At 36.0% G+C, this 24,881-nt stretch overlaps 1 protein-coding gene across 5 annotated transcripts; it reads left to right on the top strand.

Moving 5' to 3' along the window:
- Positions 1-568: 568 nt before the first annotated feature.
- LOC306859788 (serine/threonine-protein kinase Sgk1) lies at positions 569-24,836 on the top strand. Of its 5 annotated transcripts, XM_079401045.1 has the most exons (14): positions 569-850; positions 993-1,114; positions 4,278-4,517; positions 12,491-12,688; positions 13,504-13,564; positions 20,532-20,607; positions 20,971-21,046; positions 21,159-21,347; positions 21,472-21,603; positions 22,030-22,266; positions 22,367-22,462; positions 22,601-22,756; positions 22,959-23,048; positions 23,238-24,836. In XM_079401045.1, the coding sequence occupies exons 2-14, from the start codon at positions 1,037-1,039 to the stop codon at positions 23,403-23,405; spliced, it is 1,797 nt and encodes a 598-aa protein (XP_079257171.1). In that variant the 5' UTR covers positions 569-850; positions 993-1,036; the 3' UTR covers positions 23,406-24,836. The 5 variants fall into 5 exon arrangements, with proteins under 5 accessions (XP_079257171.1, XP_079257175.1, XP_079257173.1 ...); XM_079401049.1 differs by lacking the exons at positions 569-850; positions 993-1,114; positions 4,278-4,517; positions 12,491-12,688; positions 13,504-13,564 and adding exons at positions 18,049-18,177; positions 18,359-18,472; XM_079401047.1 differs by lacking the exons at positions 569-850; positions 993-1,114; positions 4,278-4,517; positions 12,491-12,688; positions 13,504-13,564 and adding an exon at positions 18,049-18,177.
- Positions 24,837-24,881: the final 45 nt, after the last annotated feature.

Below are 24,881 nucleotides of genomic sequence, written 5' to 3'. Positions count from 1 at the left end.
GTCCCTAAATGCTGCCATTTTGAATCTTTTTTTGAATTTTGTCAACATCCTGATTAACTTACCACTGACTCAGAAGAACAAGGAGCTGATGGATCTCTGTCATTATATCTTTAACTCAGTATATCGATTCTCCCCTCATTATCTTTCATTCCCTCTCCCTGCAGATGTGTGACATCCGCTGCTCGCAGGATGACGAACCTGTTGACTCATTCACCCCCACTCATTCATAAATAATTCTTGACCAAGAGAATCCAGAAAAACAGACAGGTAGGACTGAGAGAAGAAGAACCTGAGAGATGCTGTGTGCGTGAGTCAGAAGAGGGTTGCAGCACTGCAGCGGTTCCTGTAACGGCACTGGTCAGGCTAAACACACCCATCCAATCCATCAGCCTTCATTCATCCTTCGCCCATCCTTCCATTCACACAATCAAAGCAGCGGGGAGGGTGGGATGGAGAGAGAGACGCTGCGATAGAGAGAGCATCTGTTTCTGCAGAAAACGCAGGGGGGAAGTGGCGGAGGAGGAGGAGAGAGAGAGTGTATCGTGCCTTCGGAGAAGAACGAAGAGCTACAGAGAGAGAGAGAGAGGGCAGGGAGGAAGGTGCGCTTCTCTCCAATTGCAACACTCTCTCTCTGTCACATTGACATGTTGTCTGTTCAGCTCCATCTCATTCTGTCTGTCTCTCTCTCTCACACACACACACTCACACTTACACAGTGGTGGTGCTGCAGAGACATGCTGTGAAATCCAGCAGCATCATCGGGACGGACTCGCGGCATCAGCACAGCGCTGATATCATCGGTCAGCAGTGACAATCATAACAACCTGGACCGAGGAGGACGACAACACAGGTATGGCCACAGGCATGCACACACACACACACACACATGTGCTTGTCAGGCAACAGATATCACAGATTTGCAATGTTGTAATTGCTTCAGGCAACACAGAAGAGCTCATAATGATGTTTTCACCTTCTCGTCCCTCTCAAAGGCATCACTCTGGGGTCCGCAGAGTGCGCGGGCCGGCCAGAGGCCATGAGGCTGGTCCATAATGCAGAGAAACAGTCTTTCTCCTTTAAGAAGTGCTCTGCCTTCCAGTTTGTCAAGAGGAAGGTGAGTGTGTGAAAATGCTGGGTGCAGAACATCTGTGGCTTGTGTAGATTAAAAGTGCTGTTCAGTTGGAGACGTGTCCTGGTGGGTAATGCACATGCTCTGACATGTTGCACAGTGGATGAATTTAGTTTGAATCGGGCTCAAGTCATTTCCATAGAAATGTTTTAAGGGTTTAAAAGTATTTTTCTCTATGGAGGAAGAGAAATATGTATATTTATCTGTTTATGGATAAAAAATATATGCATGTATGTATGCTTGTGGTTATTTGCAGTCATTGTGTTTATGATTTTTGGATAGGGATACAAAATTTAGTCAGTAGTCAATAATTATTTTCATGTTATGAGCAAAATTAAAAGTATGTAGTATCTTATATAAGTAGGTAAGTAAATAAAAATGTAAACAAATAAATATTGAAATAAAATAAATATTATTAAAATATATATTTTTTTAATCTAAATAAATAATAAAATATATTAAAAAAATTATAAAATGTATAGATAAAATATGCAAAAATATATATAAAATACTACAAATTACAATGAATCATTTTAAATGCCAGAAATTAATTTAGGCATCAAAGCATTATAATGTTCACTAGGAAACATGTATATTCATTTTGATATTTGCAAGATATTACATTTAACAAGTGTTTAATTATTTAGTTGTTCAATTATTACTGCTTTAAAAAAATAAATAAATAAAATTTTTTTATTTTATTCAATTAGTATTGCTTTTAAAGATTAAGTGAGCATTAGATGACAACAAATGGAAACCTAAATGTACAGATAGAGGAAATGTCAATATCCAGTATCAATCAATATTACAATATCTCTAACATCAGCCAAAAGCCAATATGGTTGTGGTATATATTTCATATATACATAATGTGCTGTTTGTGTCATGGCTGTGAGATTGACTTTCAGTTATAAATATGAACGCAAGTTTTTCAATCTCATTTGACATTAGTGTTGAGATTATTTATGGATTTCTTTTGTTTGCAATTGAACAAAAATGAAATTGCTATTCCAGCTTGATTTGTGACTGTCGTTATGGCCAATCTGAACATGTTTGGAGTTATTTATTTAAATATAATATATTTGTTTTGGTTATAGGCGAGAAAGTGTGTGTGGTTTGGGATTGAGTCCAGACTCCTACATACACACACAGCAGATGGAGTGTCAGAGAGTGACTCAGTGAGATGGTTTTGTTGGATTATGATGTATTTATGTGTACACCGAGACTGAGAGAGAAAGAATCTTCTGGAGTGCCAAGGTTGATGTTTGTCTTTTGTAGGTCAGCTTGCAGTGTTGTCTCGTACGTGTGTTGCATTAACACAACTGGAGGGTGCTGTGTGTTTTGATTTGTGGGTTTGTTAACTTGCTCTGTGCACTGAGCAACACACAAACACAAACACACACACACACACACACTGTTGTTTTTCTCTAGTGACTAAAGTTTGGTGGGTTGCTGAGTAGAGCCTTTATTTGCAGTGGTTTATTTACTTGCCACTGCTTCAGTGTTTGATTCCTGTAAAGAATGATTTATGTGCAGATCATAACAATAACACACTGACATGGCTACTGCATGTCAAATGAGATGAGATGAGACAAGATTAATATATAAAATCTTTGAATATATGCTTCAATTTCTTGTCAGCCAAAATATTATATTTGTTCACTAAAACTCACTAAATGTAATTAATATGACATGGCAAATTATTGATTAAATTGAATTGAGATTGAATTTTATTATTCATATTTTTTTATTTATTTTTTTATATTTATTATTTCTTTTAAGAAGAGAAGATTAAGGTCTTTGAAGCTTAAGCAAAGAGACTCTGAATGCTAGTGTGACAACATACGATGACATAACTTTGAAAATCCGATCAAAGAAGAGAGACAGGAAGAGAGCAGTGAATGGTTAGGATCTGTGACTATATGCTGTAACTGTTTATGTATGTGAGACATTGACATTTTCATTCATTTCAGGATTTTTTTTCTCCTTTGTTTCCTTCATTCTAAAAAAAGACAAAGGTTTGATCGTATAGAGCTTTGAGATTGTTTTCTCATCTGGTTGTTTGCCAGCTGTATGAAATGAAGTGAGAAGTGGAAATCTCTCGGCCTGTGCTCGCCGTGAGGTGCAGGATTTCCTGGGGCCTAGAAAATTGCTTTTCACTCAAGGGATTGAAGTAATTAAATACATTGTAAACTACAAAGAAGACATACGATCCTGTGCCCTGCCTCTTTTAGTCAGGCACTGCTGGTGATTTGGAGGATGCCTTTCAGATTTCATTGTTTAGCTTGTAAAGACATACACGGGCACAGCCCTGAGACGCCTCATTTAATACAGGAACAAATGCACCAATCCAAAATTCATATTCACATTGCCTTAAACAATTCAAGATGTTTTCACATGATGAAAAATTATAATTGTCTACTTTGAAAAATATGGTGTTTGACAACTGGGTTTCACAAGAGCCTTTTGCTGCAAAAAATACTCCATCCCACATGAAGCAAAATCACAAATAAGATCTCTTTAATATTAAATGGGGTGTAGATTGAAACTTTCACTTATGCAGTGTCACATGTCTCATCTGCAGTATCAGAAGAGATTTTAATGTCACAAAACTGGAAAAAAAAGTCAAAAAGACCAAATAATTTGAGTTGTACTAGCCATACATTCATATAAAATTATTTCTTTATTTAATGTTATTTTATGTCATATTATTTTTATACTTTACATTATTTTATCTTGGGACTATTAAGAATTATATATTTATATAAATATAAATTATTTAATTTCACTTTCATTGTATTTTACATTATTTTTAAAGTCAGGTATTCTTAGAAGTTTTCAGAGGAATATCAGATGCAAAGGTGGTTCTTAAGACAAACTTTCTGAGAATGCCATTAGATATCCTGAGCTATAAACACCTTCCTCTGAGATTTTATATCTACATCCAACTTAGATGTTGTTAATACAAAACATGGTTTCATAAGCATTTCATGGAATTTGTTTCCTGGACTTAGTGTGTTAGGTTCCTACTCCAGGTCAAGTTAACCACCAACTTACTGGTTACCAACCCTTGAGCCTTTTAATCAACTTCTACCACCACCCATTATATAATGCACAGATGTAAAACTCTTTCATGTTTTGCCTCTAGGTGCGCAGGTGGATGAGGAATCCGAAAGTTAATGTGGAGAAGGTCCAGGCTAAGGACTTGCTGTCTCCATGTCCGAAATGTCAGGAAGGCCAGGACCTGTGGTACACACACTTCCCAGCTCCTTACGGCTGCTGCCACTACAGTCCTGGAGGATATTACCTCCCTCACCCCCCCAGCCCTCTCTGTCAGCCCTGTGCCCCGTGCACACCTTGCCAGACTGACAAGAACAAGACATGCAAGGTCAGAAAACTGTCTGTTTATTAACTTTTCGGTCATCTGTTAATTGTTTATTCATGCATATATTCATTCTTCAGGAGTGATTCTAAACTTTCAATCTTGAGCCTTGCTTGACAGACAAGTTTTAAATAATAATTTAAAATTACAGTGTTGTATATTTTTGCTGTTTTATTGGAACTTAGAGCTTTCAGATAAAAATTTAAGAAACTTTTAAACCAATTAAAAGATGATTCCCAAGAAGACATTTTAATGAGAGAAAGGAAAGCATACAAAAGGCTCCATGCTCCATGAGATATTCTTTAATTGCCAATTTTACCTGGATATATAGCAAAATACCCACTTGCACTTAAGTTTTTTTTTAAAACTTCCCCTGTTCACTTAAATCTGACTTTGTGATTATCTAATTTGGGGTTTTCAAACTAGGGTCCACAAGTGGGTTTTAGGTGGTCCATAGAAAATTTGAGAGAAAATAAAAGGATTTTTATTAAACAATTGAACAAATGAGCAAAAAATTAAAAAAGAAGTGCTATACAAATACATTTCAATTGAACTCAAAATGTTTCTATAATATATAAGATATAGAACACCAATATTTTATAAGAAAATATATAAAATACAAAGATTTTATAAATAAAAAAATATATATACAATAAATAAGTAAAACAAAGAGCTATAGAAATAGAAATTGAAGAATTGATGTAATTAACTTTTTGTAGTGATTCGGACTGAAATAACCTCAGATATCTATTCTGTTGCATTTTACAGCAGATGTGAAGAGAATCGCAATCATAAACAGGGTCTAATCATTTCTACGCCACCCATACTTCAGGACCTAAAAATGCTCTTAATATCATTTTTTTCCCCCCATTTTGCTTGTTTGTTCTGATCGCTTGCGGTGCAAGATTTTAATCTTAGCGTGCCGTAGGGATGCATAAGAGGCTGAGCATGTTGTCTTTCCATTTAGCAATGCTAAACAGCTTCCCAGGGTTGGACTAGGTTAGCTGAGTTGAGCGCTCTCTCACTTTCTTCCACAGTTGCTCCCCTGAATGTTTGATTGGCTCTCAGAGACAGTGAGTATTAGAGAGATGACACACAGCTCAGGGGAGTCTGTATCTCAGTCGTCCCTGCAGAGAGAGAGAGAGAGATCACACATGACAGCATTACTGCTCTCTATATGTGCCCTCAGTTTATGTAACAGACAAGCAGTTTGAAATACATTGTATTGTATGTGTTGTTATTTAGGAAGGCATTTGTACAGCAAACTTTCAGAAATGTGCTGCGGTACTTTAACTGCAGAAGCATATAATTTGATTAATTACACAATGGCATGAAAATTAATAGTTTGGAAGCTAACATAATGGAAATTAAGAGCTAAACTTAGGCATTGCTCAGTGAGGAATAATGTTAGCTTACATAAGGCGTCAATTTGAAATTTTGATGTCATACCGATTTCTGTGATTTGTCAAACATGATGGAATGTTTTACAGTGACACAAACCAACTAACATTACAAAACATCACAGAATTCACTTTATCCATTGCTAATACTTCAGTTAAATCAGGAAGTAACAGGCTTTTGTTTGGACATTGCAGAAGACTAATGGAATGTGATGTGAGGACACAGCATAAATCTATAAATTGTGTACCAAATTGACAATTAAAACATTATTTAAAAAAAATAAATGTGTGAAACATTTTGAACAGAGAAAGGAAAACCTGAAGAAACACCTGAATATTCTTTAATAAATTGCCAGTTTTTAATTTTACATGGAAAAATCCTTACTTGCACTGAAAATGTTTTTGAAAATATTAAAAATTTCAGGTTCAATTAATCTGATATTGTGATAAATAAACTAATTCAGGAGTTGCAAGAGGATTTGAGAGTGTAAGTTGAAAATTTCAGAGAAAATAAAATGCATTTTATGAAACATATTTTATGAAACACGCAAGCAATATGAAACGTGAAAAGTGCTATACAAATAAGTTTTAATTGAATTGAAATTGTTTCTGTAATATATAAGATATATAAAACAAATATAATATAATAAGAATTTTAATTCAAAGATTTTTTGACACATTTATTGAATATTTTCATATTAAAATTCAATACAAAGTAAATAAGTCTACATTTTTATTTTAATAATTTTTTAAATAATTTGTTTTACTTTTATTTTTATAATATGACACTTTTTTTACAGAGCAGATTTTTTTTAGTAAAGGGGTCCCTTACAAGTCATATTTAATTTTGAAAATGCCTGATCTAACTAATATGATTTCCATCTTTAAAATTTTAAGTTCATTATTTTATGCAACCTATTAACCTAGTTGTATTATATCTTGCTTTCTCTTATATGTTGGTGTATTTGCAGCACTATAGATAGAGAGACAGTGTCGATTACATAACAATGGCTAAACTTGTAGCCATCTGAGGTTGGTTGAATTTTGTGTTTGATTGATTTGATAACCTCTTGCCTACTTCTCCTCTGCTTTGCCACAAACAGTTCTCAAATAACCAGAGAACTAATGCCTGAGCTGTCTTATTCATGAATTCTGTGTAGGAGCAACAATGGGCGGCTTGTATATCAAGGTTAGTTTGGGTTAAAAATATATGTGTCCTGACAGGGAGAATGGGAGAGGAGAAGAGGAAATATTATGGGAGAGTGAAAAAGCGAGAGAGATGACACATCACTTTGTGTCCAGTCGGTCTCGAGGCTGAAGTTATGTAACGTGTATCACGGTGCGAATGATGGAATCGCAGGAACCTCAGCGGCATCAGCGTCTATGAATGACTGAATTCATTCAGCAACCTGAGAGCAATATCAAATTCTGTTCATCCTCATAACCTGCCTTCATTATCACTGTCAGCTCAGATCTACCTCTAATCAGTCATCCTTTTAATTATTATAATGCTAAAGCAACAGCTGAGGATTGATTTTATAGTTATAGTCCTTCCAAACTCTCCCCCGGTAACCCAGGCTGGTGATGGATCTGTATTATGTTTCCTTTGTTTTGTTTTATAGACTCTTTAGGAGGAACATGATCGTGTTTTACAGTAGATGTTGCCTGGAAGGATTTTTATTTCATGCCCTGTGAAAATATGGAGAGCAGTGGGGCTCCTTCTCGCTCTGCATGGGGGTATGTGTGCTTGTTTTTGTGTGTTTGTGGAATTAATGTGGCAGAAAGATGCAAGGAGCGGGGGGTTGCGCCGATGACTCATCGCTCATGAGGTCTGCGGATCACACAAACGCACACACGCAGGGACAATTTTTATAGTGCCAGGTTTCATCAGGTTGAAATGAGCATGAAGTTTGATTGACCACATTGCGCTGGCCTTCAGTGCTTCAGTGAGCCTGAGATGAGATCCTATGTGATTTATTTGGAGGATCTGCTGAATTATTATTGTATGAAGCAGATTGTTCCCGTCGTGATGATTATATTAAGTGCCTGATTGGTTATGACTGATTAAACTCTTCAGTGTAGAGGGCCTCCTCATGTCTGTTTATTAACTTTTCGGGTATCTGTCAAATGTTTATTCATGCATATATTCATCCTTCAGTAGTGATTCTGAGATTTCCAGCATCTCATCTTGTTCGACTGACACATTTTTATAATACATTAAAAAGTGGGGGTCCATGGAAAATTTGAGAGAAAATAAAAGATTTTTATAACAGTTGACGAAAATAAGCAACAAATGAAAAAAAGTAAAAAGTCCTATACAAATAAATGAATTTTTGTATTATAAGAAAGAATATTTAATACAAAGATTTTAGGCAAATGTAATATTTCATATTAAAATACCAAACAAAGTAATGAAGCAGACTGTTCCTGTCATGATGATTATATTAACTCTCTGATTAAACTCTTCAATGTAGAGTGTTTAAAGTGAAGTCAGCTGACAAAATTAGACATTTTCAATATCTCATTTGTTTATTTTAGACAGTCATATAAACAGTTTGTCCAAAAATGTAAATTCTGGCATCATGTACTCACCCTCCTCATGTCATTCCAAACCTCTATGAATTTATTACTTCTGCTGAAAAACAATTATACATTTTTTAGAAAGTTTTTATCTTTTTTAGATTGAGTCCAAAACAACACTGGAACCCATTGACATTCATTGTATAGACAAAAAAAAGCAAAACAAAGAAAGCCATAGGGTAAAAAATGACATGTGGTCTTGGCAATGGGATTAAATGGAGCACAAAAAGACATTTGCTCAAGTTGCCTTTTTAGATTTATCCCCTGAGAAATGGTCATATGTCGCCTTTAAAGGTCTGATTCCATCTAAAGTCAAAATGAACTTAACATTTCTCATTACGTTCTCCCAAAACTTAGTAACCTGACATATGTTAATATTCTAATTTCATGGCTTTATTCTCTTCTATTTCTATTTTATCTAAAGAGAAACGTCTGAGACAACAATAAAACTTAAACAAATGTCTCCTGAGCCATGAAAGAGCAAATTTTGAGCTATAAAATGTTTCCCTGGGCAAACACAAGCACAAAAACATACACTTCTGCCACCATCTATCCACAATCCAGAGCATGTGTCATTAGTTCTCGTAAATTTAAAGCTGTTTTGAGGTCAGTGACTGGAATTCCAGAGCTTTGACTCGCCGAACGAGTTTTGACAAACCGATCAAGCAACGGTTTTCCTAACCCTGCTGAGATGCTGTGGACTTTGTTAGTGTGATTTTACAAATCACTGAGATTCTGTTTTTTTAGAATGTTTATTTTTTATTTTGCTTACTTTTTAATTTTAGTTAACGTTTTAATCATTTTGTTATGTTTTTGACATTTTAATTAGTTTTTATTAGATTTTGACTTTTTTTCTTTTTTTTCAGTTATTTAATACGTCAAATTAAACTAAATAAAACTGAGAAAGCTGTTTTGGGAACTAGCTGAAATAAAATAACTTTTACACTTGTTATAATAACTCAACAGCATTTGTGTTGTATAAGGCATCATGATTATACAATAATGGCTTCTGGACTGCCAGCCAATTAGCAAAGTACTATTTTTATCTGTTTGTTCACGCGTCTCGTCTCTGGCACTATAAACCTTTGTCCCCAATGAATCTCTAGTTGGGGTTAATGAGGTTACTACTAGGTTACTAATGGTTACCAGGTTTCAGGGGAAAACACGCCACACAGAAGTGCTATCACCAGAGGCCCTTCTAAAATGGCAACATCAGCGTCAGCTCCAGTCAGAGCTCCTGCTCTGGTTCAGGTGATTCTTTATCTCTGTTTTGGGCCCCTTGACTTTCGCCTGGCCTTTAACTATGATGTTGCATGCAAACTTTGGTGCTGTGCCAGTCGAGGGTGGCTCCAAGCCAAATTCCCTCTCACCTTCCAAGCGTGGGCCAGCGGTGTCAGCTGGGTAGAAGTTCTTCTAAGGAAGTTCATGACCTTCACCTACTTTAAATATTTTCCGTTTATCGTTTTGAAGGAGCAATTATATTTAGAGAGCTTTGTACTGGTGCAGAAAAGGCCTGAATCATTCTGTAATCTTTCCTGAATCGTTCCGCAATCCTCCTACAAAGAAGCACAGCGGGCTAATAGATTTTAGGAGGGAAGTAATACTTATTCTGTGGGAATGGAATACTTTCCTGGTTCAGAGCGGGTTTAATTATGCTTACTGGATTTAGCGTGTAGGGCTTTACTTCCCTATACTTCAGGGACAAAAATGACCACTGTATTGAGCTAAACCTTTCAAAGGTAAAAATTATTCATAATTAAAATGTTATTTTTTTTCTTTTTTCTTTTAATTGCAGGGTTTGTCTGCATTTATTAATATAGCTTAATGTGAAAACAACTTAGCTTTATGGTATGTCATGATTTAGATAATTTGGGTTGGACAGACAAGACTTGCACGCTAAAGCGCTCATAAAATATTTTTAGCCTTTATAGAAATTAATAAATGGTCATTTATAATTAATAAATTAATAAATTAATTACAAATTATTTTTTAAAAGTGCAACTCTTATGGGCATGAAAAACTGCATGCTAAAAATGTTGTGTAGAATAGATTGAGTTTGATGTATACACTTAAATATGATATATTGTAATATATTGTATAAAATATTTACACTACTGTTTAAAAGTTAAGTATCAGTACTTAAAAAAAAGAACATTACTTTTACTCAGCAAAGATGCATTAAATGGATTCAATTAAATTAATGGATTAAATTAAATTCAATTCAATTAAAGGTGTCAGTAAAGGCTCATACATTGTTACAAAAAATTCTAATAACTGCTGTTTTTCTTTAAATTCATCAAATAATCCTGAAAAAGAAAAATATATCCACAAACATATTAAGCAGAACCAATGTTTTCAATTAATCATAATAATAATAATAATAATAAAAACTGGCATAATGGCTCCTGAAAATTCAGTTTCTCCTTCACAGAAATAAATTGTAAAATATATTTAAAAAACATAAAAAATATTAAGATAGCATTTAAAGGGGTTATTTTAAATTGTAGTAATATCTTACAATATTACTGTTTTACTGTAATTAAAGTGTGTAATCTTTAAATTGTGCACATATTATGAATTCAGAATAAATGTTAAGTATTTTAGTAAAATTAATTAAAAGTGTGAACTATGAAGTATGAAAAATATGAAACCTAAATTGTTTAAAATATGGCAAATGGCAAAGAAAGTACATTTACTTTGGTATTATTTGAACATATTTAATGCTTGGTTATAAATGTATAAAAAACTTTTTTTATAATTAAATAAATACTTTTATAATGTTGACTTTCAGTAGCGTTTGTTCCCAGCTGGGTTTCATGATGGGATGCAGAGGGAGGAAGCCTTTTGGGAATTCCACATAGACCAATCCCATACAAGAGTTTGGGTTTAATCTCCTCAAACAGAGTTATAGCGTACGATTTATCCTCCCTAGCTACACGCATAAACAGACACAAACACACCCCAGGGCTTCAAAAATATAATGACTTTGTATTGACTAGAAAATCTCTGCCTGGTAAATACTGTCAGAGAGATTTTAGATTACAATAGCAGTGTAAAGCCTTGCATGCAAAATGCCAACTCACACACTGTTTGTAGGACAGGGGAGGGAAGAGTTGCTGATTAACCTTTTTTTTATCTTAACATTTTCTGTAAGTGCACTTACATAATCGGCAGCTTTTGATGTTGAAATATTTGGGCCAGGCTGAGTGTGTGCAGAAGACTAGGCCCTTAAGAAAGGCTAGTTACAGTTCCAAGATCACCATTCCCTGGAATCTGTGCTTCATTCTTGGCATCAAAGGCTAAAGAGCAAAGTGAGTGTGTGTCCTTCTGATTATTGTGGATTATAGAATAAGTTTGAGTCGCTGCAGTGACGTCTTTCACTGACCCTTGAGCTTTTATCAGCACAATTACACACACACACACACTTCATTTTCAGCTGTGTCTTTGAGTCAAATTTAGATCTAGTCCTATGACCTTTAGAGGAAAATTTGCTAAACAGACACTTTTGAATAGGTATTTCTTTTATCCAAAAATAGGTATTTTATCCTGTGAATCAGGTGCTAAACCAACGCAGTCAGCTCATGAAAATTAGCTATTAGCGTAATATATTCTTAGTGAATTTCACCCCTAAAACTTTGATTTGAGGTGATTTATGTCTCGATTTACTTGATTATTTACTTACTGAAATAAGCCTATGACAAGAGCTACAGCATTGATGACAAAATGCTTCTATTTATACTTTATTGTGCTGTTTTTGCACATCATGCTTACTCATGCGAGGTATTGTGGCGTAGTACTTTAGCTGGTAACTAAATGTTGTTTTTTTTAACCCTGCAGTATAGAATTTAAGAAGTGGATTCTTTGCAAGGGGATATATTTTTATCATATTTGAGGGTCCTTGTCATTGAAAGTTTGGAATCCCCTCAACTAAATGTCTTATTACCACTACTACTAGGCCATGTCAGTGCAATAGCTTACCTCATTTGTGTTTTTCAACAGATGAGAAAATGGAAGATGCTCAGTCGACATCACAATGATAGTAAGGTGAAGGAGGCCGAATCAGAGGGGCATGTGATCTGCCCCTGGACGATGTCACCACTGCTGGGAAGCCCCGTACTGCTGGAATGTTGCATCTGCAACGGACCCTTCATCACTTACGGGCACGAGGAGGCATGGCAACCACGTCAGCGCACACAGGTCAGCACACAAATAAATGTCTCATGCAAAAATGTATGAGTATCATTGCATTAGATATCAAAATATACCGTACTTACCGTAATTACAACACAAAGCACACTTTTCAAGTGCAATATTTCACAAAAATAAGTTACTAAAGCTTGTTGTCAAACATAGAAAACACATTTCTGGAAGCATTGTTTGTTGAATTTTGTGCTCATTTCCCATTCTTCTTCATTCTTTGTTGCCTGAAATTAATTTTAGCCACTTAGCTGTTTACACAAGATAAAAGAGCAGTGAGACACATGGGATAGGAAAGTTTAGCGTAGGTGCACGTGCATAGATGTTAATACTATTCCTCACATATTTCAGTATTCTGTTAGCCGGCTCTCCAGGGAGGTTATTAAAGAAGTGCATTTGGGAAATTGCTCTTTCTGTCTTTCTCTCTCTCTCAAGCTCTTGCTCACTTCATGTAGAAAGCTTGCAGCTTGGGTGCAAAACTGTAAGCCAGATGTCACATGATTTCATTTTTTGCAAGTTGTAGATTAAGACAGATGTGACAGTGTCCATCTGAAAGTCTTAATTTAACTCTGATGAGTGTGCACGCATGATAAAACTGTTTTAAAATCTTTCATCTGACTAATCTAAAGCACATTATTAGTGAACCAAAGTCCTAATTCTAATATTAAGTGTTACCACTTTCAAGGACCAAGGCCTCGTTCTGTCATTAAACTCGTGTATAGGTCAAAAGAGACATGCGGTACTAAGACAACAAAAGAGTGTTTTCATTGAAAACACATTACACTGACCTACATTACTTCTTCTTTTTTCCCCAGGCAATGGACCTTTACTACCATGGAGACCCTGAGTCTGATTATTGCTGTCCGTCTGACACCAGTAAGTTTTTCTCCACCAGTCGTTTCTTTCATTCATTTCCTTATTTCCGTACTCTCTCCCTCTCTTTTGTATATCTTTTCTCATTCATTCACCTTCATAACTCTTTCAGGATCTTTCTGCTTTCTGTCATTGCACTTCCTTCTCTTTCTTTTTGAGTTGTTTTGTTTCTTCTCCCTGTTTTTCTCTCTTGCTGGTATAAGCATAACCCATAATCACCTTGATCCATGTAGGCTTAGAGTTGAACCTTTAATAACTATTTTTAGGCAAGTGCTCAAAACAGCACTTCTGTGAATAAAACACTCCTACACTATTCAATTACAAACACCCAATGCCACCCGATAATGGTAGAAACGCACCACGAATATTTATCAAGTGCTTCTTAACATGCATTGTATGCGCTAAACTACCCCTGACACTGATAATGAATTATGATTTTATGTATATGGGTGATTTTTATTTACTTTTTTACTTTATTTTCCCTAGGATGATTTTAAAGAAAACAAAACCATTTTAGTTTTAAAGGATAGAACATTATTTGCCATGATTTCTCTATTTTGGGCTTGTTTAACATTTCTCATCAAGGACTTTATAAAAACTCTAAATATAAGATTATTTTTATTTTGCACTTCATAAGAATTAAATGAAAATAAATAATATTATATTTAAAATACTGTATATTAAACAAAAATATAAAATGTACATAAAATATTGTTTTCATATATCATTTGGAATTTAGGTGTACATTGTCATAATAAAGTTTTAATGTTAGACCAACCACTTTAAAGAACAGTTAACACTACTGATCAAAAGTTTGGGGTCAGTTTAATTTATTTTTTAGTTTATTTCAAATAAATGTTGTTCTTATGAACTTTCTATTTATTAGGAATCAATCACAGAAATAAATTACATTTTAAAATATATTACAATAGAAAAAAGTTTTTTGAATTTGTAATGATATTTCACTATGTTTTTGTTTTACCATATTTTTTCAAATAAATGCATACTTGGTGAAAAAATAAGAAAAAAATAAATCAGTTTCTGTTTGATGTAGATGAGAAGTGAGCTGTTTTTATTTTTCATGATTTCAAGTAGACCAAACAGCCCATAATTAATGACTCACTCATAAATGGTCTGTTGCTGACGCTATGGATAGATATTACAGTCATTTAAAGCTTAGGGTGATAAGCTTATCTGAAAAAGGGCAAATGCAAAAAATACTTTTATCTTATTTCTGTGAAAAGTTTTTTTAAGTTTAAGTTTATTTATTTGCAGGGGCAATGCACATTAATAAACATAACTGTAAATGTGCCATAATTAGCCCAAAAGGCTATTTTTCATCTGTAGACCCCAGAAAGTTAAAAGGTCACCCTAAAAACAAAGACGAGAGAGAGAAAAAAACTTACAGAAACATAAATTCTCTCTCTCTCTCTCACACACACACACACACACGCAATTAGTACAAGGAAGTCTACTGTCAAGAATACAATACTGATGTTGACAGTGCTGAGTTGTCAGTAACCATTTTTTAAGATGAGACTGAAAAGAACCAAAAGTATGTAATCTTCTAATCGTTGATGGGTTGGAGTTCCATTCCCTTGCAGCTTTGACTGAAAATACAGATTGACTGAAATGACTTCTTTTGAGAGGAATAATACAGTCCCCTCTTTCCCCACCCCTTGTAGATCTGTGAGCAGTTGTTCTAATATTCACAAACAGTTTTAGTGGTGAAGTCAAGCTATGTATAGTTTTAAACAGCAGACAAATATGTACGTATTTGACCAAGTTATCCCAGCTTAGCAAATTGTATTTTTTTTTATATTGAACAATGATGAAACTGAACTGATTTCTTATCAAGAGTTTTTAGTGATTGTTAGTGATTGACTCTAGTGGTTTCAGAGTAGTAATACTAGCTTGCGACCAAGTAGCTAAACAGTAATATGAGAAATAATCATGGAATGCATATACATCAAAGCGACCTCAGACGACATATAATCACGAATAAATCTAAAATTTGATAAACTAAATCTGACCCAGTTACAGACCATTTTAACCTGCGCCTTAAATGAAAGTTTGGAATCAATCAGAACACTGAGGTACTTATATTCAGATACAACTTGTAATCTTTCCCCTGATACAAATACATCTGGCACTACACTTAAACTCTTATTTTTGGTAATGAACATACACACTGTTTTAGTTTAACTGTAAGCAGTCTACTGCATTTCCCTTTTTGTCCTATCATAGTTTAACACTGAACCCAGGACAGGTACAGAGAGGACAGTGTCCTGAGTGGTCAGCTGGATAAAATGTGATTTCCCATTTAACGAAACATGCCAAAATACGGAGCACCCTGGAGATAAGGGCAATCACTGACATTTAGCTGTCACATAATTGAGTAATGTAGTACAATCCCTATGAAGGCACAAGAATCTGTAACTGCAGTAGCTGCATCTTTAATATATTTGTTTGTGTTCATATTATATTACTCACAGTTTAAATTGGTCTAAATGATCTCATAAGCTCCAGAGTTTCTCTTGACAGAGTCACTGCAGGTCTGTTAGTGTACGCACATATTTGAATACATTCATGTGAATGTGTGTGTGTGTGTGTGAAGGAAATTGCATAATTCTCTTGAAACCAGAGTATGATCCAAGATCACATTAGTATGCATAATGTTTGGGTCCTGTATTGAGTGCTTAGCTGCATTTAAATAAGATTTTACGTAATCCTCATCTTCCAACATAAATAAACAAAGTGTTTGGACACTTAGGACTGAAACCCTGTTGAACTCTGTGTGCTCTCTCTGTCTCTCTATTCTCTCCCAGACCTCTATTCACTTCCTATTTACACAAAGAATGAGAAAAGACCAGAATCTGGATGATATGATGAGCACAAGGAGACAAGGGGAAAAGAATCTAATTAGGAGCATTGAACTGAGAATTTAAAGTTGAAAAGTTTCAAAACATTTCGTAACACTGTTGTGAAATATACAGAACTGCAAGGAGTTTAATGTATGACAGTGACTATACACAAAAACACACAGCAAAGTTGTTAGAATTTTATACAATTGTCCAATCACAGTATCTTTGGGCCAAAACAATGTAAATTTTTACATTTACTTTTACAATTTAGCTATGAATTGTGATTATTATTTTATTTTATTAGATTAAACCTTTATTATAATATAATATAATTTTAATTTCATGCGTTGATAAATTGAAATTACATAAACAGCAAAGTATCTTTTGGCCAAAACAATGCTTTTATGTTTTTTGTTATATTATATATTATATTAAATTATATTAAAACTATTGTAATATAATACTAATTTCTGTAATAATTTCCAACCAACTATAATAATAGTTTCCATTATGACTTACCTCATACAGTGTGACAATTTGCCCCAGTCTTAAAGGGTTAGTTCACCCCAAAATGAAAATTCTGTCATTAATTACTCACCCTCATGTCGTTCCAAACCTGTAAGACCTTCGATCATCTTCGGAACACAAATTAAGATATTTTTGATGAAATCGGAGAGCGCTCAGATCCTCCATAGACAGCAACGCAACTGAAATGTTCCCAGGTCCAGAAACGTAGTAAATACATCGGTAAAACAGTCCATGTGACATCAGTGGCTCAACTTCAGTTTTGTGACGCTATGAGAATCCTTTTTTGCGCAAAGAAAACAAAAATAACAATTTACTCAACCATTCTTCTCCCGCGAGTTACGTCTTCCACCATTTTAGAGAGTACCTAAGAACGTATTTGATGTAATCTCATTCAACATTGAGTGTTCTCGGGGGAGAAGAATGGTTGAGTAAATTGTTATTTTTGTTTTCTTTGCGCAAAAAAAGGATTCTCATAGCGTCACAAAACTGAAGTTGAGCCACTGATGTCACATGGACTGTTTTACCGATGTATTTACTACGTTTCTGGACCTGGGAACATTTCAGTTGCGTTGCTGTCTATGGAGGATCTGAGCGCTCTCCGATTTCATCAAAAATATCTTAATTTGTGATCCGAAGATGATCGAAGGTCTTACGGGTTTGGAACGACATGAGGGTGAGTAATTAATGACATAGGCCTAGTTTTTATTTTGGGGAGAACGAACCCTTTAAGATTGTGTGTTTGAGTATTTTGTGTGTGATCATTTTCATGCTTTACTAAATTGTAATTAATGTTGCAGAGGTGTGGATAATTATAGGGGGTGTTTGCTTTATCAAAATTCTCTTAATTAGTACATAAAGACTACAAAACGTTTGGGCAAAAAAAAAAAAACAAACAAAAAAAAGTCTCCATATCCACATTAAAAGTCTCTTTATCGGTCTCAATTGAGTTGCACTCGCCAATGATGTCCAAAAACTGTGTGCAGGTAGAGTTTTGACCGACAGCCCCTATGTTCATTTAGCTTCAGCTTCTCATGAAAATACAGCAGCACATTGTTGGAGGGCTGGAGAGACTCCGCCCCGCAGATATCCGGTGTCAGATCAAGCCCTGATGGAATGCGGCGGATTGAGAAAATTCTTTCACCTCCAAAATTTCTCATCAAGCGTGTCTGCGGCACTTTACGCTCTTTCCTGACCTTATGAAAGACCAAACTTCTCCGCTGTCATGTAAGTTGAACCTCGCCGAATTTATCGCGGAAGAATTGTGTTATGGAACTCTTTTTATTTAAATGCCGTTCCACTGGAGGTGTCCGCTTATAATTAGGGTGCACTGGAGACATCTGTAGGTGTGTTACCGTAGGGGCAGTGACCCGGTTTTAACACCTTACTCATATCTATATCGATTTAGTCTGATACAGGCACTTGGCTGTACCTTTGCCAAACATAAGGAACGCTAGTCTCGGCTCTCATAAGACACTTGTCAGGATTTACAGCGCAATGAGAACTTCAGCGGAACTTAAAGGTTTGTACTTTTCTCAAAAACCCATTAATCATAATAAACCAGTGATATGTATAAAATAAACAATAGGCCTATATATAGTTTACATCGGCTAGCGGTTTATTTAAACATCTGGAAGGTGCGTTCAATCTTTTTCTACCATAAAAAGGTTATTCAACAGTATTACCCAATTACTTACATGTTTGAGCAACATGTTGTAAGCAGAATAAAAAAAAACTAAGTGCATGTTGTTTATTGTAGTCTTCATGTTGTATTATGCTTTCCATGCACTGAACAATGTAAAATAACTTCCACAACTTTTTGGGATGTATGCATGATATATATTTACTCAGTATTGTTCGGTTACTAGTCCTAGTCATTTCTTGTACTAATACTAGCGTGAGAACAGCTGATGACTCCAATGTGTTTGTTGTAAATTTCTACAGAGTTAAGTGCCACGAACTGCTGTATTAAAAACTCTGCTGCAAAATGAGATACATTGTAATTACAAGCATTAGGCTACATCTTAAGTGTAAACAATTTTATTCAGTAAGTAAGTGTAAGTTACATGTGCAAAGATAAAGCAGAAAAGATTCGGTTGATTCATCACAACAACTCTCATCCACGTGTGCACATCAGTCAATGAGTCCCACTGCAGCTTACCCCACAAAGCCCCATTTTAACCGTCGTGACAGATGATGCATGAATGAGACAAAAGCAAAGGGACTCGAGCCAAACTTTAGCACTCACTGGAAAAGTACTGACTGGATTAGCGGTGAATAAACCGTTTCTTTTGTGTGGGGTCTTTTTAATGAATCGACTGAACTAGTTCACTAAACAGTCGGTCGGAGCCGTTATTGAGTCTACTCACAACTAACTCACTGACCGAATAACGTTATTAAAATGTAGTAAATGTTAAATATGTGAAGCATTTTAAGTAAATTTCCACACCGCGATGTCAGGGCATAACAATATCATGACGTTCGACAAGAACCGTTCGAAAGAACCGATTCTCGGAAATGAATCGAACTTAAAGGAATTCATTGCTTCTAGGAAAATTCAAGCATTCGTCTGCTTTCTTCCCTTCTGTCATTTTAGAGCCGTATCAGGAAATTTACATAAGATCATGAAATGCCCTAGTTTGCCACAGTTATGTAACTCTATAGCCTACCCCAGCAGACTATTAATTAATATCGTTTAAACTTACTCATTCAACTCATTAAGTTATAATAAAAGCTAAGCCTCAAATAGACTTAAACTCATAAATGGTTGGGTTGTGGCAAAAACCGCATAGTTTAAGATAAAGTAGCAATGAGAATGTGCAGCGAGACTGTTTGTATTACGACAGTGTTCTAAGGCAGGCAGGTTTGTTTATAAAAGAGAAATACAGTGATTCATTTGATTTCATTCAATTTTGATTGAATCAAATCAAAATTTGATTCAATTTTGATTGAATCAAATCAAAATTTGATTCAATTTTGAATCCTTTTGACGTTCCTGTCAATAGAACATGTAGTCCTGCTCAGCTTGTTAGATCCGGGAAGATCTTGTTTTCAACTGTATGTAACATAACATCAGATTTTGTGGCGTTACGTTCTCGTGTGCCCTTCACTCACAGCTGGCCCCTCATAGACGTCACAGCTGACTCCGCTAGAACCTGCGGTATATACGCCAGGCCACGCCCCCGCAGACAGAGACTTGCGTCAGGACACGCCTCCTCTCTAAGAACGCACGCCAAGCCACGCCTCTTAGCGGAACACGATCTAGCCTCCTCCCCCTGTCTTTTAAATAGTTGGAACAGTTGTGTAGGGGTTCAGTAGCGCTTTGTGTCGTTTTGGTTACGGGCCCGGAGTGGAAAACTACAGCAATGACAATCCAAACAGAGACGGGCGTCCCAGCTCCAGACTTGACCTACTCTAAAACAAGAGGACTAGTAGCTAATCTCAGTGGTAGGCTTTTTTTCTTTCAGATGAATGGAATCTCCTGAGCCAACTTTAGCACAGAATGGGAAGAATATTAAGTGATCTAGCTTTTTAATGGAAATTTTCTCTCTCTCTCTCTTTGCTTTTTCTTTTATGTGCAGCCTTTATGAAACAGAGAAAGATGGGACTGAATGACTTTATCCAGAAGCTTTCCACAAACTCTTATGCATGCAAGCAGTAAGTTTATTTTATGCAAATCTGTAAAGAAAATGTTAATGTTTACATTTATTTCAAATATGCATTCATGTATAAAGAAATTGTATGTATTTACAAACTTATTACAAATATGTGTTTATTCACAAAATAGAACATAGGTATAAATATATATATATATATATATATATATATATATTTTTTTTTTTTTTACTTTTTTAACATTTTATTGTTGTTAAAATAATTATTGCAGTAATATAAAATTATAACTATAATAATATAACTATAATTATAACTTCTCATATTCAGACATTTCTCTTTTTTGTTTGCTAAGTTGGTTTTGTTAAAACCATGCATCTAATCATCAGTGGTCTTTTCTTCCTGCAGTCCTGAGGTTCAGTCCATCTTGAACTTGACACCTCCACAAGATGCTGAGCTGATGAACAGCAACCCTTCCCCACCGGTAAATCTGTTTATTTATGTCACGAAAGCATGTGTGCGTTTATGCATCATGCATCTTTCTACAAAACAATATGTGAATCATTTTTGCCTAATCATCTTTCTCTCCTCTCCAGCCAAGTCCTTCTCAGCAGATAAACCTCGGCCCTTCCTCCAACCCCACCGCCAAACCGTCAGACTTCGACTTCCTCAAGGTCATCGGAAAAGGCAGCTTTGGAAAGGTTCTTCTGGCCCGCCACCGGAGCGATGAGAAGTTCTATGCAGTCAAGGTGCTGCAAAAGAAAGCCATCTTGAAGAAGAAAGAGGTAGGGAATTCACTCCTTAGTGACAGTTGCTTTGGGCTTTGGAGAATGCATGTGTTTAATAACAGCATAGTAGTTCTAGATGGTTGGTTGACCTCTTATCCTGACCTCTAACCTCTGACCTCAGGAGAAACACATCATGTCTGAGCGCAACGTGTTACTGAAGAATGTCAAGCATCCTTTCTTGGTGGGCCTGCATTACTCCTTTCAGACTGCTGATAAACTCTACTTTGTACTGGACTACATCAATGGCGGAGAGGTATGTTATCTCATTTGCATTTTTTTAAGTTACACACAGTAGGGAGTAAAACAATATTTACAAAAGAGAAAATAAAATAGTCAAAGATGTTGGAGACAGTGAGGTAGATGCAGACAGAAAAGGGATATCCTGTCATGAGAAGCAAAGAGGAGCGGCTGGGCTCTGAATAGGAAACTCTCCTCAGGAAATGGCTGGGAGGGGAAAGTGTGTGAGGTAGGGGAGCCAGATTTAGCAGCTATGATGGTTTAGATTCGGTCTAACTCAACAGATGTCTCTGAGGGGCTGCTGGGGGGTGGAGGGGGGTACGTTCTCATTTCCTGCCATTGTTCGGGATTGTGGAGTCTAGAAAGCCTTGATTAAGTATGTCATTCAGGATATGGAATTCACAGCCTAATCAGTCTCCTCTCTCTCTGTGTCTTTCCATAGCTGTTCTATCATTTGCAACGGGAGCGATGCTTTCTGGAGCCGCGTGCGCGGTTCTATGCAGCCGAGATCGCGAGTGCCTTGGGGTACTTGCACTCACTGAACATAGTGTACCGAGACTTGAAGCCTGAGAACATTCTCTTGGATTCTCAAGGACACATCATCCTGACCGACTTCGGCCTGTGCAAAGAGAACATAGAACCCACTGGAACAACATCAACGTTCTGTGGAACACCAGAGGTAAATAACATTCACTTTTATGCAGTTGCTTTCAAACAATGCCATTGCATTTGCAGTCTGTAAGCTAACTCATCTTGATGTTTTTCCTTCTGTCTTGCAGTATTTGGCACCGGAGGTGTTACACAAGCAGCCGTATGACCGGACGGTGGACTGGTGGTGTTTGGGAGCAGTGGTGTATGAAATGTTATATGGCCTGGTGAGTTATTCCAGCAAAATAAATTGATTTCATGCCTTTAATTGAATGTATTTAACTAATTAGTTTAACTGAATTGGAATTGCCTTGAGTACTTGGCTTTTTACATGATTGCTGATTGCTTTTATGTTTTCTCCACAGCCTCCGTTCTATAGCCGTAACACAGCGGAAATGTATGATAACATTCTGAACAAGCCACTGCAGCTCAAACCCAACATATCTAATGCTGCCAGACACCTGCTGGAGGGCCTGCTGCAAAAAGACAGAACCAAGAGACTGGGCTTCACTGATGACTTTGTAAGTGTCTTGCAATTTATATATATATATATATATATATATATATATATATATATATATATATATATATATATATATATATATATATATATAATTTATATAGTTTTTGCTATTAAATGCATCAAGTCCTGATAGATATATCATATTAAATAGCAGTTTTGTTGCTCTTGTATCTAATGTATCTTCTATTTCACTTTTGTAGACTGAGATCAAGAACCACATGTTCTTTTCTCCCATAAACTGGGATGATCTAAATGCCAAGAAGCTCACGCCGCCCTTCAACCCCAACGTGGTACGTTCTACTTCTCTTCTGTGTTGACTTTGAGTTATTACCACATAGCACTGGGTGTTATAGATAAAAAAGGACCTAGTCATTCTGGCTGATTTGTGATAAGATAATGCAGAGAATCCTGCTATGCAAATATAGCAGCTTCTTATCAGTTGATTTCAATTGTGTAATTTTGACGTGTTTTTGTTTCAGACGGGGCCTAATGACTTGCGGCACTTCGACCCCGAGTTCACCGACGAGCCGGTGCCTAATTCAATCGGCTGCTCCCCAGACAGCGCTCTAGTCACAGCCAGCATTACCGAGGCGGCCGAGGCTTTCCTAGGCTTCTCTTACGCCCCTGCCATGGATTCCTACCTGTAGCCCATCGACGCAGAAACGCCATCCCATAGACTCTTACCTGTAGCTCATTACCATGGAAACGCTGTCCCATGGAATCACACCTGTAGTGCATCACTATGAGAAAAGCAAACCCTGTCTCATTTCCCTGCCTCCAGATAGGGGACATTTGCACATGGCGTACGGCAGCTCAAAAGGCCTTTGTTAAAAGGCCTGAGTTTTACACATTAAAAATAGACTTGTCATCTTCATCGACTGCATCCAAATGCACGATTTCTCCTTCGCTTTCACCCCGGGTTGTGTCAGAGAGACAGATGGGGAAAAAGAGAGAGAGAAGATTGATGCTGATGGACGATTGTTATTAGGGCTGGGTAAAAAATATCGATTCTCCGATTTTAATCGATCTTCAGTTTAACGCAACGATATCGAAATCCCCGAATCGATTCTTAATGCGCGTGCTTCACGTAAGAGGATATGAATATTCACCTCTCGTCCTGAAGGTGTCGCCATCTTTCGAATTGCTCCACTAAAAAAAACAACTGTGTGCACCCTATTATTAATGTAGATGTGTATTTCAGTAATAAACTTAAGTAGGAGAGTTTCAGTTACCAGCATTTATATCAAAATATGGATCCCATGTCTGCAAAACTAACATTTTAAATGAAATATTGATAGCTAATCGATATCGAATCGAAATCGAATCGAATCGAAACCATAAAAATAAGAATCTAATCGAATCGCAGAATTGGTCACAATACCCAGCCCTAATTGTTATGTACTTTTCTTTTCTTGAGATTTATTTCCAGCTTCTTTACTTTTATAGGATTGTCAGTGCTAGACTTCATTGTTTTGGATGGATTGGATGTGTGTGTGCGTGCCTTCGGTTTAACACCCCTCCACACATGTTTGTTTAATCTAAATCATGTGATCTGGCACGTCAGTCTGTGTCAGATATAAATACAGTCAACGTGACGCTAAAACCACTAAAATATGTCAGCATCTGATGTTTTTGTGATCTTTGAGTTGCGCATCTGGGATCAAGTTGCACATTTATCTTCCTAATTTAAAGAGCATTTTTTTTGTGTGTTTTACTTGTTTTTTTGACTCAAGTGGAAGGTGCTAGAGGGATGTGCTGCTAATGTGTGTAGATACACACTTGGACCAAGGAATCAGACGCCTCTGTTTTACCTTAGTCTTCCAGCCTCCTAGGATGTACAGTAATCGTACAGCTCAGAAATGGGCCAGTTTGTCTGAACATCACATTCCATGGAATATGACTGTATGGTTATTTAAGTTTGTTTGTATATTTTAAGGTCTATGTATTAGTTTTAATGTATATGGAACAAAAACTTAAGGTATGCTTATATGTAACTATAAATGTACTGTAAAATTGTAAAATGTTTGAATCATGTGACCTTGTTTGGTTCGCAATAAAACTTTATGGTTATTTTCCCCAAAAAACATTTGAATCTGTTTTCTTTAGTTCTGTAGATGAAACTA

The sequence above is a fragment of the Barbus barbus genome (assembly GCF_936440315.1).
Source record: "Barbus barbus genome assembly, chromosome: 40".
NCBI classification, from domain to species: domain Eukaryota; kingdom Metazoa; phylum Chordata; class Actinopteri; order Cypriniformes; family Cyprinidae; genus Barbus; species Barbus barbus.
This window is presented reverse-complemented; position numbering and strand designations above follow the sequence as displayed.

Bases quoted from the DNA above. Each gene is read 5' to 3' on its own strand.
- LOC306859788 (XM_079401045.1), top strand. From the start codon at position 1,037: ATGAGGCTGGTCCATAATGCAGAGAAACAGTCTTTCTCCTTTAAGAAG. The intron at 21,348-21,471 runs GTAGGGAATTCA...CTCTGACCTCAG, and splicing joins CCATCTTGAAGAAGAAAGAG to GAGAAACACATCATGTCTGA. The intron at 23,049-23,237 runs GTACGTTCTACT...TTTTTGTTTCAG, and splicing joins CGCCCTTCAACCCCAACGTG to ACGGGGCCTAATGACTTGCG.